Raw genomic sequence first — 13,731 nt, 5'->3', positions numbered from 1 at the left:
CAGGACGCAGGGGGAAGCAGGGTGGGCCGTGGAGGGGGCAGGACGCAGGGGGAAGCAGGGTGGGCCGGAGGGGGCAGGACGCAGGGGGAAGCAGGGTGGGCCATGGAGGGGGCAGGATGCAGGGGGAAGCAGGGTGGGTCGTGGTGGGGGCAGGATGTAGGGGAAGGTGGGGTGGGCCGTGGAGGGGGCAGGACGCAGGGGGAAGCAGGGTGGGTCGTGGCGGGGGCAGGATGTAGGGGAAGGTGGGGTGGGCCGTGGAGGGGGCAGGAGGCACGGGGAGGCCGGACAGGGCTGAATTGTGAGATGCCTCCCGCGTCGTCCTGCAGAGCTGCTCCTCACCCTGTAGCAGCAGAGTTCTGGAAGAGGTGTGTTAAGCGAGGAGGTGACAAGGTCAGCTTCATTCAGAACTGTGACCCTGGTAGCAACGTAGCAAGTTGTACGGATCAGCCCAGCGTCCTGGCGCCCCAGCTGAGCCGTTCGAGTCAGTGCAGGAGCGCGAAGGCAGCGGCAGGGTCATGAGACCCAGCGACGTCGCGGTAGGCACGGCAGCCGTGTGCGCCCTGTGTCAGCGGGGGTCCCCAAGAAGAGTGCCCGACTGGACTGAGCAGAAGGTGTCGACAGGGCTGTTGGTGAAGGTGCCAGGGCGGGGAGCAGCCGCCAGCCCACAGTGGAGTGTGGCACAGTGGAGTGTGGCACCGTGGAAGGGCGGGATGGAGGACAAAGTGGGTGGGGGGCTCCCAAGGGAGTGAGGCTCTCAGAGCCCCCGCCAGCGTGATGGGGGACCATGGCCGGGACAGCCAGTGCAGGATCCGTGCCAGGCAGCCGGGGCACAGCTGCCGGGCCCCTGCCACACCGGGTCCCTGGGGGCATGGCTTGGGGTGCTGTGGACGCCACAGACGGTCAGAAGATGTGACCGCCATGGTCGGCAGCCCCTGGGGGCTGGCGCTCTCAAGGGAGGAGGGAGGGCACGCAGTGTGCAAACGTGCGCCGTCCCCCGAAGTTGCACACGGCTGCACAGACAGCCCCGCTCGGCCAGGACTCTGCACGGCCACCTCCAAGGTGCTCCCGTGACCTCGTCCACACGGCTCCCACCCACCCTGACCAGCTCCCGGCTTCCCCTCGGGCCCCCCTTGCGCACACGGCTCCTTCAGCTGTGACCCCACCACACTGCGGGCGCACATGCCATCGCGCCCTGTCACCGTGTTAGCCCGCCTCCCCCGGGGACGGCGCTTTGTGGTGGCTGAGCCCCCTTCTCACTGGTCTCTACGAACCAGCACGGACCGGAGCTCAGGACACGCTCCGGTAAGAACGACACCCCAACGGACTCTGCTTCTGCTTTCGGTGACGGCTCAGCCCCCCCGGGTCATAAAAACGGGCTCCCAACGTGTGAAATCGGGCTCTCCTTAACATGGAGTTCCGTTGTTCGTTAAAAAAAAAAAAAAGTCATCACCTAGGATCTGCTCGGTTGGTTAGTGAAAATACAGGCACGAGATAATAAAAATATTTGGGGTTGGAAAAACAGCCACCCTTGGAAGGATCCGGGTAAATGAGGGTCATTTGCAGGATTTTCTGGCATGTAGATCAAGAAGTTAGGTGCCAGGTAATTAGACGAAGGGGTTGCCAGAGACCCAAGGCGCCTGCGGCCTTGGAGGAGGGCTGAGGGTGGAAATCCAAGGCGTTTTACAAGTCGGAATGAAGCCCTTCGCAGTGCAAGTCACTCTCGCCACCCTCCACGGTCCCCACAGACTGCTAGGTGCATCCCAGCGGTGTGATCCGGGCGTCCTGCGGCGGGCAGAGTCCTCGAGGGGCCAGCTGGGCTGGTTGTGAAAGCGCTGGCAGAGCCAAAGCCTTCTACCACTTGTGCCCAGTGGTTCCAGGTTGGGGGCCCGCCTGCGAACGGGCAGCCCGGGACCTGGGGTGTGTGTGTGTGCATGCACGTGCGCTTCCTGAGCACAGTTAGCGTGGCTGCATGGCGCTCTTGTGTATTGACTGAGCGATTCTGCAGCCCCCCGTAATCACCTATCGAAAGGTCTCATTAGAGCAGGAGTTGGGGGCTCAGCATCACCGTGGAGACTGCCTCCCACAGAGCAGGCGGCCCACTGATGCCCCACTTTCCTCTGCGTCTTTTGGATCTGGAAGTGTTGCGTTGTCTTCCACTTGAGTAACTTCCCACGGACCGACTCATCGTGTCCCCGAATCCTGCCCGCACTCCTGGTAGTACTTCTGTTCCAATGCTGAAACCTCGTCATCCGTCGGTTCCCGTTTTCTTCTCTTTCCCGCCTCTGTGGGGCTGGTTGTCTCTGGGGCCAGCGTCGATGCCTTCACTACCTTCCTCCATCGGGAAGCCAGGGACATGGCCGCTCCCAGCGGGGCCCTCAGCCCCCGGGAACTCGTGTCCTTTTACCTGGGACATTGGCTGTGAAAGTGCTGTTCTGACGTGGAGGACTGGCCACGTCCTGGGACACGGGGGATCATCTGAAGGGAAAAAAGAATGGGCGCTGAGGCTGGTACCCAGTTTTACGCTCCCTTCAGGCTGAGAAGGGCAGTGACAGGGTGGCGCTGGCCAGCAGAACACAGAAAGCAGAAACAAGGGACTAATCCCCGAGAAGCAGATGGACACAGAAGAGCCGGGACGTGCAGGGAGGGGCTCTGGCAGTGGCGCGTGTGGAAGGAAGCTTCACGCAGAGATCCGGCAGCCAGGCCCGTGCCGGCAGGTAGCAGAACTCCCGCGGCTGAATTAGGGTCCGGAAACCAGAAAGACCCCTGTCATTTTGTGGGGAAACAGGGATGCCTGAGAGTGAGATGCTGGCAGGGGCAAAGCAGGACCCGGGAGTGCCAGCCAAGGCAAGAAGCCCAGGCAGGGCTGAGTCTGCCCCCAAGCAGGTGCAGGACGGGGACCCCCACTGGGAGTAGGGGACAAAGGACACTGCAGGTGCAGTGGGAGCCCAGCACGGAGACTCCGAGCCCCTTAGCACAGAACCCGAGTGTCTTTTTTCCAGGCCGACCCCGGAGGACGCGCCCAGAGTCTGGGGTGGCCGGGAGCCTCAATGTCCAAGTGAGGGGCAGCCCGGAGCAGAGGACGGGGACCCGGCAGGGCCTGGTCTCCCGCTCGGCATCAGCTGCTTTGCACTCCTGGCTCTCCGTCGGCAAGTTTTACAGACCCGGACGGTTACCGCGAGGGCGCTGAGGGGCTTTTACCGTGGGCGTGCTACCTGTGCCCTAAAGAGAGAGAAGCAACAAGCAATGACGTTCGAATTCCAACATTTCCTTCGATTTGGGTGGTTGGAGTGGTTGGGAAGCACGGCCTGGGTCACCGTGCAGGTGGCGGTCGCTCAGCGCTCTCTCCTTTGGACTTGCAGGATGATGCTGAAGGAGCAGTACATCGACAAGACGCGCGTGGCCGTGTTCGGGAAGGTGAGCCTGCGCCGAGCCCCCCCCCCCCCCCCCCCCCCCCCCCCGCCCATCCAGGAGCGCTGCCCACGGCAGCCCGTCACCCGGCCCAATCCGATTTGCTCAGCCGTCCCCCGGCCGATGCTGTGAGAGCAGTTACTTGCTTTGAGAGCGAGACGTTGGACCCTTAGTGATTCCCGCGAGGGAGCCGTTGTTTGGGCAGCCTATTTATCCGAGTTTCTGTGTCATCTAGAAGGAGAGAAGAGCCAGATCCCGTGAGAGCACTTCATTAGGCCGCTGGTCACTCTTCTTACAGACGCCAGCCTGGTGCCTGGCGGGGTGGCCCCGGACACGAGGGGGCGCAGGAGTCTCTGTTTCTGCGTATGCGTTTGGACCGGGATAATGTGCCAGGTTCGCTGCAGGAGGAGTGGGCGGCTCACGCTCCTCAGGGCGGCCCAGCTGGGGGTGTGCGGGCCCAGGGCTGCGAGTCGGGTCCTTGCAGGCCACCTAGGATCACCTGGGCACGCACACCCCCATTCTTAGCCGGGATCCGCGAGCCTCAGACTTCACAAGGCAGAGGCACAGAGAGATAGACACATCCATCGCCCCTCCAAGGGAGGACTCGGCACAGGCCTCCGGGGCCACCTCTCCGTGCCCCCAGTGCAGGGGGAGGCTTGACTACCTCCTGTGTCACCGCCTGAGGGCCTGCCATGCGCAGTGTCCTCTGGGGGCCAGGGTACAGTTGTCACGGGGCACTGCCCGCTGGGCGATCCCCGACGGGGCCTCCGGGAGCCCTCCCCACCCCTGCTGCCCTCCCCCCCGAGAGGCAAGGCGTAAAGGGGAGGGCCCAGAGGCTCTCTCCAGAGCGTTTTGCAGGCTCACCCCACGCTGGCGGGGACCCACCCACTGCCCGAGGGGCTCGGAGCCGGTCGGGTGATCTGTACGTGTGACTTGGGGCGTCACCATGGATTGCCCGCCCGCACCCACCCGGGAAGTCGTGCCTGACAGACGGCACCTGGGTCCCTGCCCCGGACCGGGCCTGTCCCTGCTCAGTGCTGGCTCCTCCTCAGACACTCGGCCTTTTCAGACAGGCATCTGTCACCGCGTAACACGCGTGTAAGCTTCTTCCCGTGGCTGCCCCGAGTCACACGCCGCGCACCGCAGCTCACTGGTCCCCTGACCGGCCTGCCTGGCGGTCACGGGGGGCGCCGAGGTGCCCGTCTGCGCGCAGGCTTCCGCAGGTGACGCCCTCCGCTCCTTTGAATAAGTGCCAAGGAGTGTGACTGCCGCGTCACGGGTGAGAGGGTTCGGTTTTGTAAGAAATCACACGGTCTTCTCACGTGGCTGCCCGTGTGGCATCCGCCAGCTGGGTGACATATACAGGTGTGTGTGCACACTCACATGCCCCACACGTACACACACGCACACAACCACACACATGCCCCCCCCACACTGACATGCCACCTACACTCACAGGCCCCCACAGACACACACGCCTTCCCACCCAGCACAGGCAGACCCCGGTGTACACGCGTTTACACACTCGAGCACACACAATCACAGGCCTGCATAGACTCACACACACACACCTGTGACAGCCCCCGCACCCTACCACCCTGACCCTCTCCAGCCCGTGCCCCCGTCCCTTCCCACCGCCGCCCCTCAGGGCACCTCATCCGTGTCGGGTTCCCCTTGGTTCTTTCCGGAGACAGAGCACACGTGAACCAGCCACTTTGAAGGCGCCCACGGCGGATAACATGTGACGTTTTGCTCTCTCCGGAAGGCCCACATCCAAGCAGGGCCCTTGCGTGTCAGCCCCAGGTAAAGGGGACGTGACAGAGCCTCCCCGTCCCGTGTTGGCCCGGAGTCAGGCCTCCCGGCCGGCCCCCAAACCCTGTGACACAGGCCCTCGTCGGGCCCTGACGGTCACCTCCCGTGGCCGGGCCCCGCTGGGGTCGGAGGGCAGCTGGAGGCACCGCAGGAGGACGTCGGGGCGGAGGGGGCCTGATGAGAGCCTCCCACGGCCCCCGTCACGCAGCTCCCACGCCACCAAGCCCAAAGACGGGGCGTTGTATCACATAACGTCTAATTGAAAAGGGATTTGCTGCTCATCCTTTTTTACTTTGTGGCAGAAAATACATGAAAACGGTCACTGAGTCGCTGATCTGTGTCCGAGGCCGTTTTGGTGGTGGAATCACTGACGCTTCGCCCCCGTGTCCCCTCTCTCGCCCCCCAGGACTATGGCGGGTACCTGAGCACGTACATCCTCCCAGCAAAGGGAGAAAACCAGGGTCCGGTGTTCGCCTGTGGCTCTGCTCTCTCTCCGATAACAGACTTCAAGCTCTATGGTAATGATCTTGACTCCACCCCCCCCCCCACCCCGCTCGGCCCCAGGCCTCCCTTCCCCCTACGTGCCCACCTGCTCACTCGCTCCATGTGCCCGCGGCGGGCAGGAGGCGGGCGGGAGGCGGCGGGGCCGTGGGGCTGACGAGAAACCCGGACAGAAGCCTGGGGAGGGGAGGGAGGGCCTCTAGTCACTTGTTTGAACGATACCGGTCAACCTGCCAACACCTGCCTGTAAGTCACATTCCTGACACACAAGACTGGCAGCTCGAGACTCGCCCAGGGGTCCCCTGGCCGCCCCCTCCCCCGTGCCCCATCCCCACACCCAGGACCCCATGGAGCGGCCACTGTGAGGACCTCCGGCTCCAGCGGCCAAAAGGCTCACAAATGACACGTTTAGGAAGGGCTTTAATGCAAACCTCAGCCCGAAGTCCCGGAACGCCCCGCCCTCAAAATCATAATAATTTAAAATTCGTTTTCCCATGCAAATACATGTAGCATATTCAGATTTTTAAAATTCAGTGAAACTTTAATTTTTTTAATCATGTGCTTTCAAAGGTGCCTGATTTGGATGCACCTAAGTGTGCCACCCTGATTGGGCACAGAGCCCCAGCCAGGGGGACCGGTCCTGTCTCTTCCACGTAGTTACGGACATCCCTGGGGGCGCCTGGGGGGCTCAGTTGGTTGAGCGTCCGACTTCAGCTCAGGTCATGATCTCACAGTCTGTGAGTTCAAGTCCCGCATCGGGCTCTGTGCTGACAGCTCGGAGCCTGGAGCCTGCTTCCGATTCTGTGTCTCCTCCTCTCTCTGCACCTCCCCCACTCATACACACACACACACACACTCTCTCTCTCTCTCTCTCTCAAAAATAAACATTAAACAGACAACATTGTTAAATCAGCATTAAAAAGAAAACAAAAATGATTTCCCTACCCTGCTGCCGCTCCTGTGTGTTGAAACGCAGTGAGGCACCTCCTGCTCGCTGGGGCCTGAGATGAGCCGGGTCACAGGACTGAGGTTCCGCTGCGCTGCTTACAGCCCAGCCCCCAACTCTAAGGCGTTGAACGCCACCGTGGTGCTTGCGAGAAGACCTGTGGGCTGAGCCCACACCGCCCCCAGCCAGGGGCCTCCCCGCATCTGGGGGCTCCGCACGGGCTCCCCTCCCGTAACCTGCCCCCTGTTCTCGTGTCCAGCGTCCGCGTTCTCCGAGAGGTACTTGGGCCTCCACGGACTTGACAACAGGGCGTACGAGGTATGTGTGCGCACCCCCGCCGCCGGGCAGGGCGGGGGATTCGACCAGTGCGGCTTGCCCCTTTGGAATTCCTCTCTCCCGCCCCTCTGACCCCGGCCCACCTCGGGGACCCACACTCCGTCCCCGGGCCTGCTGGACTCCCCACCACCGCCACCACCAAACTCACACTGAGAAAGCCCTCCTCGGGGCTGGGACCCCTGGTGAGCAGGGCCTCTCTCGGGTCTGCCCGGTTTCCCTTTCTGGCACTCAAGGGGCGAGGAGGGGAGTTAGGAAAATCTTGGATGGACAGGGGCTCTGTCCCAGGGTCCACGGTCACTGGGCACAGATGGCTGCCGGTCCCCTCTCCAAGGCTGCTTCTACTTGGAGAAAATAAGCCATTGATCGGCGGAAAAGCCCCCGACAGCACCTGCTGCACCATAGCCACTGACTGACTCCGTGCCGGTGTCATATGGGGTGTTTTTTCTCCTGGGGTGCAGTGGGGGGGAGGCCAGACTTCTGTTGCACGGAGGGCCCGGCCTCAAAGCTGGAGTCTGCGCATGAATCATGGGACTCTCTGGCCAGGGTGTCCTCCCCAGTTACACCGGCTGAAATGGTGGCCACATGCCGTGGGCAAAAGCTGTCCTATGCTCTCTTCTCTTCCACCCCTGCCTCCTCCTGAAAGGAGCCCACGTAGGCAGGCTTCCGAGATGCTGTGTGCATCCGCCTCCCCGCGGAGCCCCTGTTCTCCCAGCCAGAGACCTGCCTTCTCAGTCCGGGCTCGCTGGCCACAGCGGGCCCGCTAACTCTGCCCCCTTGCCTTGCACCTGCAGATGACCAAGGTGGCTCACCGAGTGTCCGCCCTGGAGGAGCAGCAGTTTCTGATCATTCACGCAACTGCTGACGGTAAGGACGGGGCCGCTAGTTCCCGCTAAGCCCACACCTGTGGGTGTTCTGGGTTTAACCTCCACTTTTCCTGTTTTCTTTTTAACAGAAAAAATCCATTTCCAGCACACAGCGGAACTCATTACCCAACTAATTAAGGGGAAGGCTAATTACAGCTTACAGGTATGGTATTTGCACATCCACTCTGTTTCACGCTTGGAGAGGGACCGCCTGCTCGTGGAAGACCTGACTGGTATTCCGGTCACCCCATTTCTGCAGACACGCCCGTGCTGGCGGCTGGCGGAGACGGGCAGGGGCAGGTTGAACCAGGCGAATTAGCACATGCTTATTTTCTCTACTAATTGATGCTGATGGCTCGCTTCTACACTCGAGCTGTGTGCAAAACCCCTGCCACGCTCCGCCCACGCCCCAAGCCCGCAGTGAGCAAGGGCAGGACAGCGGCCACCCCGCCACAGTGAGGCTGGCGCTGTCCCTGGCGGGTGGCAGTGGGCTGTTGTCCCAGTGTTGACCAGAACAGCCTTCTGGGGGACCTGGGGGCTTTACACGTGCGGGTCCTGAGCCTTCTCTCACTGGCCTCCTGCCAGACGGTACCACACGTTTACTGAATTCTGGTGGAATGTCCCAGAATCACCTGTGGCTGAGCAGCAGTCAGGGTGTCCTCCGTGAAATAAACTCGCCACCTTGTGTTCGCTGGCGTCAAGCACTGGCCTGGCTCTTTCCAGAGATGCACAGTGCTGCTTCTGGAAACATCTTCCATTTCCTTCTTGACCTGGGGTTCCCTTAGCAAAAGTGGTAGGACCCCAATGGTCTTTTCAGGTCCAGAGATAAGTGGGAGATTTCCTCCCCTCAGCACCCCTCCCTCAGGCGGCACCAGGCCCTGGCACCCACCGCTGCTTGCCTGGTCTCCAAGCCCTCGGCCTGCAGGCATCGCTGTCTGGTTGGAGGGACACGGGAGGGCTGGCCAGGCAGGGAGCGCTTCCTGCAAGCAGAGAGCTTGGCCTGAGTTGCTGAAAGGGGAAGGAAGGACTTGGCTAATGTTAGCTCTGAGCTCACTTCTGCCAGAGTTCGGATCAGAGTAAATTTGGTGGCCTCCCACGGGGTGAAGACATTTTACGCAGTACAGCCACGCGGCTTACATGGGAAAGCATGTGCGGGTGTGGCTCGAGTGCCCAAGAGATGGACTGAGCTAGATTGGCAAGGCCGTGAGCCCTGTGCCCGGCAGCCCGCACTGGAGACGGGGCCAGGGGGCCATGCCCCGAGTTTGGAGCCTCGAGCAACTCCAGGAGGGGCACAGGGACTGGGGACCAGGGCAGGGCGAGGCGTGTGTCCTGCTCCCTGTGCTTTTGTACCACAGACCTTTCCCTGTCTGCACACTGATAAATGCTCTAAAGTAAAGACACAGAGGAGGACAGTGCAGAATGCAGGAGGCAGCGGGTATCACGGAAAGAAAGTGGGTCAGTGAGACTTCGTTTCCTAGCGCTTCCTAGCGCTCCCCGGGCCCTGGCCTCCTTCTAAACACTTCATAGGCGCGTAACATTTAATCCTCACATATGAGCTGGATTCAGTCACAAAAGTCACGTCCAGTTAACACAACTGGAAACGGAGGCTCAGGAAAGTCACCTGCGCACGGTCACAGGGTGAGCCGAACGCGAGTGGCCGAGCCCCAGAGAAATGGCAGCAGGATTCGGCCTGGGAGGGTGGTGGAGATAGTCCAGCACCCTCCCCGCCTGGGCTGTGCGGGCCCGGGGGCGCCGGGAGTAACCTGCCCCCCCTCCCCGCAGATCTACCCGGACGAAAGCCACTACTTCCACAGCGCCTCCCTGCACCAGCACCTGTACCGCGCCATCATCAACTTCTTCGTGGAGTGCTTCCGGGTCCAGGACAGACTCCCCACGGCCACAGCGAAAGAGGAGGAGGAGGAGGACTGACCTGAGAGCCGGAGCCAGCCCTGAGCACGGCGGGGGGCTCCCCCTGGACCAGCGTGCAGCCGGGGGACCCCACCGCCCTCTCCCACAGAGGCCGGGGCCGGGGCAAGAAGTGTGACTTTCCATAGCATGTGTGTCTTGCGTCCCGAAGGCGGTTTTGCTTCAGAAACTAGCTCCTTCCCAGGCCGAGACGCGTCACCGCTCCCAGGGGCCCCTCCCCGCCGCACCTGGAGCCGCCACCGCAGCAGCCTCGCCTCCTCCTGGCCCCGGAGTGACTGGTCCACCCCCCGGCCCCTCCCCAGGAACCACGGATGGACAGCAGTGCAGAAACTGGCCCTTAACCCCAAGCTATCCTGCGGCAGCGCGAAGGCCAGCCCTGGCCAGCGGCCGTGTCCACATTAGCAGCATCCCCTGTCTGATGCACCCGCGCCATGGAAACGAGTAGAGCACAATTATTTTAACAGAACTTGCTCGTAGCTCGGCTTGCTCCTCTCTGAGATTAGGAGGCCCGGCGTCGTCAGGGGCTGTGGCAAGTGCGCTGTAGCTACGCTAATGGCTAACCTTATGGAATTAATTCGTATTTTTCTATGGTTTTTACCCGACACTGTCTCCGGTCATGGGCTTCCTCTCTTTCTTTGCTTCTTTCTTTCGTGGCTTTGTTTTGCTTTCTGTTCTTCGGTCCGTGTGTAAGGCTTAGCACTCGTTTGGATAAAGAAACAGATCAGACGCAACTAACTGCTCTCTCCTCAAGATTGTCTTGAGACTCTGTGCAGAAATTTCAAAAAAACTGAGGGGGACGAACATCCAGTACCATTCACTAAAAAAAAATATCCTAAATAAAACTTCTTTCCCACAAAGCCGCATTAGGACCTGGCTCAGCCTCACACCGTGTGTGCACGTCGGGAAGCCCATCCTCTTCCCCCTTGGCCCCTCGTCGAGTGTCTCACATGGCATTTGGTTAGAAAGAACATAAAAAGACGAAGGGTTGACTGACCCCTCCCCAGGTCTGTGTGCGTGTTCGGGGGACCGTCCAGGGCAGTGTGGGCGCAGGCGGTGGCCTCCGGTCCCGGGGACGGCTGGGTGCCCTCACCTCCGCCTGTCCACGTGTGACACTCCCTCCGACGGGACGCACCGCCGGCTCCCAGTGTACATTTCGTGGTGTTGTACATAAGACGGACCGGGCACGGCCCCCAGCAGCTCCTGCATGCCGCCGCCCCGTGGCTGACCCGCGCGCCCCACAAGTGCTAGTGTGAAGCGTATCGACCACTTTTGTTTCCTTTGAGCTCGTTGACGCCTGAATGTCAGTCCTGATCTCTCCAGCTTCCGGGCCTGCGGGGTGGGGGGGCCTTGACATTCCGTCGGCAGAGAAGACTTGTCTGTGTCGCCGTTTGGCATTGGAGGGTCTCATCTCTGTGAGTTTTGAATGTCACTTGCAGCGAGGGCGCTTGGAGGGTCTCCGTCACAAGGTCGCCACTGGGGAAAAGGACCGATGTGTGAGCAACCGGACGGCTCTGGATGCTCCGTGACCGTGACTTCGCTATTTCCACTGGGCTTGACCGAAAGCCAACTAGGTCCAACGGGGGAAGCCAGCTGTGGCCGTGAGGTCTGGCAGGAGGCACGTGAGCATGTGGCATACTAGCGTTTGTTCGTCCATGGAATAAAACATTATTTTACCACTCGGATAGATCTTTTCTTGCTTCTCCTCCACCATCTCTCCGTAAGAAGTGTGCAAAGCGTGAAGTGTTTCAAGGTACTCACTGAGCCCCGTCCAAGGCAGATGCAGGTCCCCGAGAGCTTGGTGTGAGCAAACGACTGTACCCAAAAGTGAGAAGGGCAGGACCAGTCAAATATGCCCAAGTCCCAAACCGATCAGAGAAAGGGAGTTTCAGTTGCGTCCTTAAAGTTTTAGGGCGAAGACATACAGATATTCCCTGACACTAAGAGCAAAACGGGCTCTTGGTCGAGACCACGGCATTGCCTGCTAGAAAACTCTAGGAAAGCCTCTTGTCTGTGGGGACATCCCTCGGTGGCATCCCCTGGGACACGGCTGCCACACTCTCCGAGGTGTGAGTGGGGGGAGGGGCAGGGCTCTACCCCTCCCTCCCCTGCCTGACCTAGCAGTACCAGACGATGGTTAGTGACGGGTTGAGTGCCTTCTGGAAGCAATGTTGAACGAGTGTCACAGAGACACTGGAAAGGCACCTCAGGTCTTCCCTGGCCCTCTTCCACTAGCACACGGCGAGGGCTCTTAGGATAATCACAGGAGAGACCGGGAAGCCTGGTGAGATACTGGATATGCAGAGAACGTCCAGATCATTTATAAACACAGAGCCCTGACCCGCAACCTGCAGCCACCGGCCCGGGAAGCCCGGCCATACTGCCGCAATCAGCAATCAGCCACAAAGGGCGGGGCCTTGATCAGTGCCGGCCGGCTTCCCTCAGCCTCCCCCACATCCAACTTAGGACTGACCGGGAGAGCCAAATACGCCCCCCCGACCAGTCACGTCGGGTCCTGCTTCGAGTCGCCCGCCTGGCTTCCCCAGCCCCCAGCCGGGCGCACCTGACGCCCTTTTCCGCTGGGAGGCTCCCCCCTGCCAGCCTCGGAGTCTCCATGAGCCCCGAGCCCCATGTGCCAGCCCGCTGGCAGCCAGCAGCCCCTGCTCGCTCTCCCGCTGGTGCTGTCTTAATCGCTAAGATGCCATAAGGAAACCCCACGGACGGGGCCCAGGCAATAGGAATGTATTTTCCACCGTCTGGAGGCTGGAAGTCCAAGATTGAGGTGCCCCTGATTCAGTTCCTGGTGAGAGATGGCCGCCGGCTCACTGTGTCCTCACGGGGCAGAGAGAGGGGCCGGGTGGGGGAGGGCACACCCTCTTCTATAAGGGCACTAACCCCACCATGGGCGCACCCCCCCTCGAGACCACATCTGAGCCTAATTACCTCCCAACGACCCCACCTCCTAATACGACCAGGGGGTCAGATTTCAACAGAGGGATTTGGGGAGGATGCAAACATTCTCCCTGACAGGTGCTCTTTGTTTAGGCTCCTGCTGACAGAAAACAGGTGCTGGAGAGGAGGTGCTGAGGAACCCGTGGGCGCCCGGCGGGGTGGGGTTGGGGGAAGGGGGAGGAAGGGAGGGGGACAGGGACACAAGGGGCGAGAGGGAGGAGAGGGGCAAGACTGCCTCTGAGTGGGGCTTCCCAGGGAGTCCGGATGGGCCCTCCTGCAAGCCACAAGCCGTCTGAGCCCTCTCACTCGCTGCACAGATGGGGAGCCAACGCCCAGCACGGTGGGGAGGGGGGAGGCAGCGGCAGCTAGGTGCCTGCTCCCCTCACTGTGTTTTCTCGTGGGACAAGCTCCAAAGGCCAGGCCTCCGACTCTGGGGGCCCAGGTCCCCGACCAACACGGAGCCAGCCTCAGTGGAAACGGGTGGCGACATCTAGGTTCCGAGCAGACACGAAATCTGTGGGTGCCCCCAGCCCCCATCCAGCTCGGGCCTGTCCCCCAGGAAGTCTCGTGTTGACTCAGCTCCCCGGGCTGGTAGCCGTCCTGCCGTTCCGTTTCCCAGGCTGGGATCAGAGCAACTTGGGGACGCAGAACGGCCCCGGTCAGCTGCACCGTCCGCAGCGTGGCCTCGAGCTGCCGCGCCCACCGGAAACCGCCACAGCCACTCTGACCAGGACACCGGCGGGCCCGTGCGCCCCTGTCTGCGCATGAGAGGCACCACACCAAGGGGCGGGGGTCCCTCTGGGCCGTCCTTTCCTCCTGCCCCACAAAACCCGAGCGGAGGTCCCTGGGGTGTAGGCTTTGGCCCCCAGATAGTCAGAACCCTGGATGACTGTTTCTGGTGGCAAAGACAGGCGCCCTGGGTGGCCAGCATCTCGGGCCCGGGCGAGGGTGCCCGCACGTCTCCAGGTGCTGGCAGCCGCCTCGGGCTCT

At 61.5% G+C, this 13,731-nt stretch overlaps 1 protein-coding gene across 3 annotated transcripts in view; it reads left to right on the top strand.

Moving 5' to 3' along the window:
• DPP6 (dipeptidyl peptidase like 6) overlaps nt 1-11,474 on the top strand; it is an 867,370-nt gene extending 855,896 nt beyond the window's left edge. For all 3 annotated transcript variants that reach the window (XM_029921134.1, XM_029921141.1, XM_029921139.1), the window contains exons 21-26: nt 3,360-3,414; nt 5,627-5,738; nt 6,927-6,985; nt 7,795-7,867; nt 7,956-8,029; nt 9,649-11,474. In XM_029921134.1, the coding sequence (XP_029776994.1) occupies nt 3,360-3,414; nt 5,627-5,738; nt 6,927-6,985; nt 7,795-7,867; nt 7,956-8,029; nt 9,649-9,795 (520 nt within the window). In that variant the 3' untranslated portion in view covers nt 9,796-11,474. The remainder of the gene's footprint in view (nt 1-3,359; nt 3,415-5,626; nt 5,739-6,926; nt 6,986-7,794; nt 7,868-7,955; nt 8,030-9,648) is intronic.
• Nucleotides 11,475-13,731: the final 2,257 nt, after the last annotated feature.

Source organism: Suricata suricatta, chromosome 2, assembly GCF_006229205.1.
Source record: "Suricata suricatta isolate VVHF042 chromosome 2, meerkat_22Aug2017_6uvM2_HiC, whole genome shotgun sequence".
Classification (NCBI taxonomy): Eukaryota; Metazoa; Chordata; class Mammalia; order Carnivora; family Herpestidae; genus Suricata; species Suricata suricatta.
This window is presented reverse-complemented; position numbering and strand designations above follow the sequence as displayed.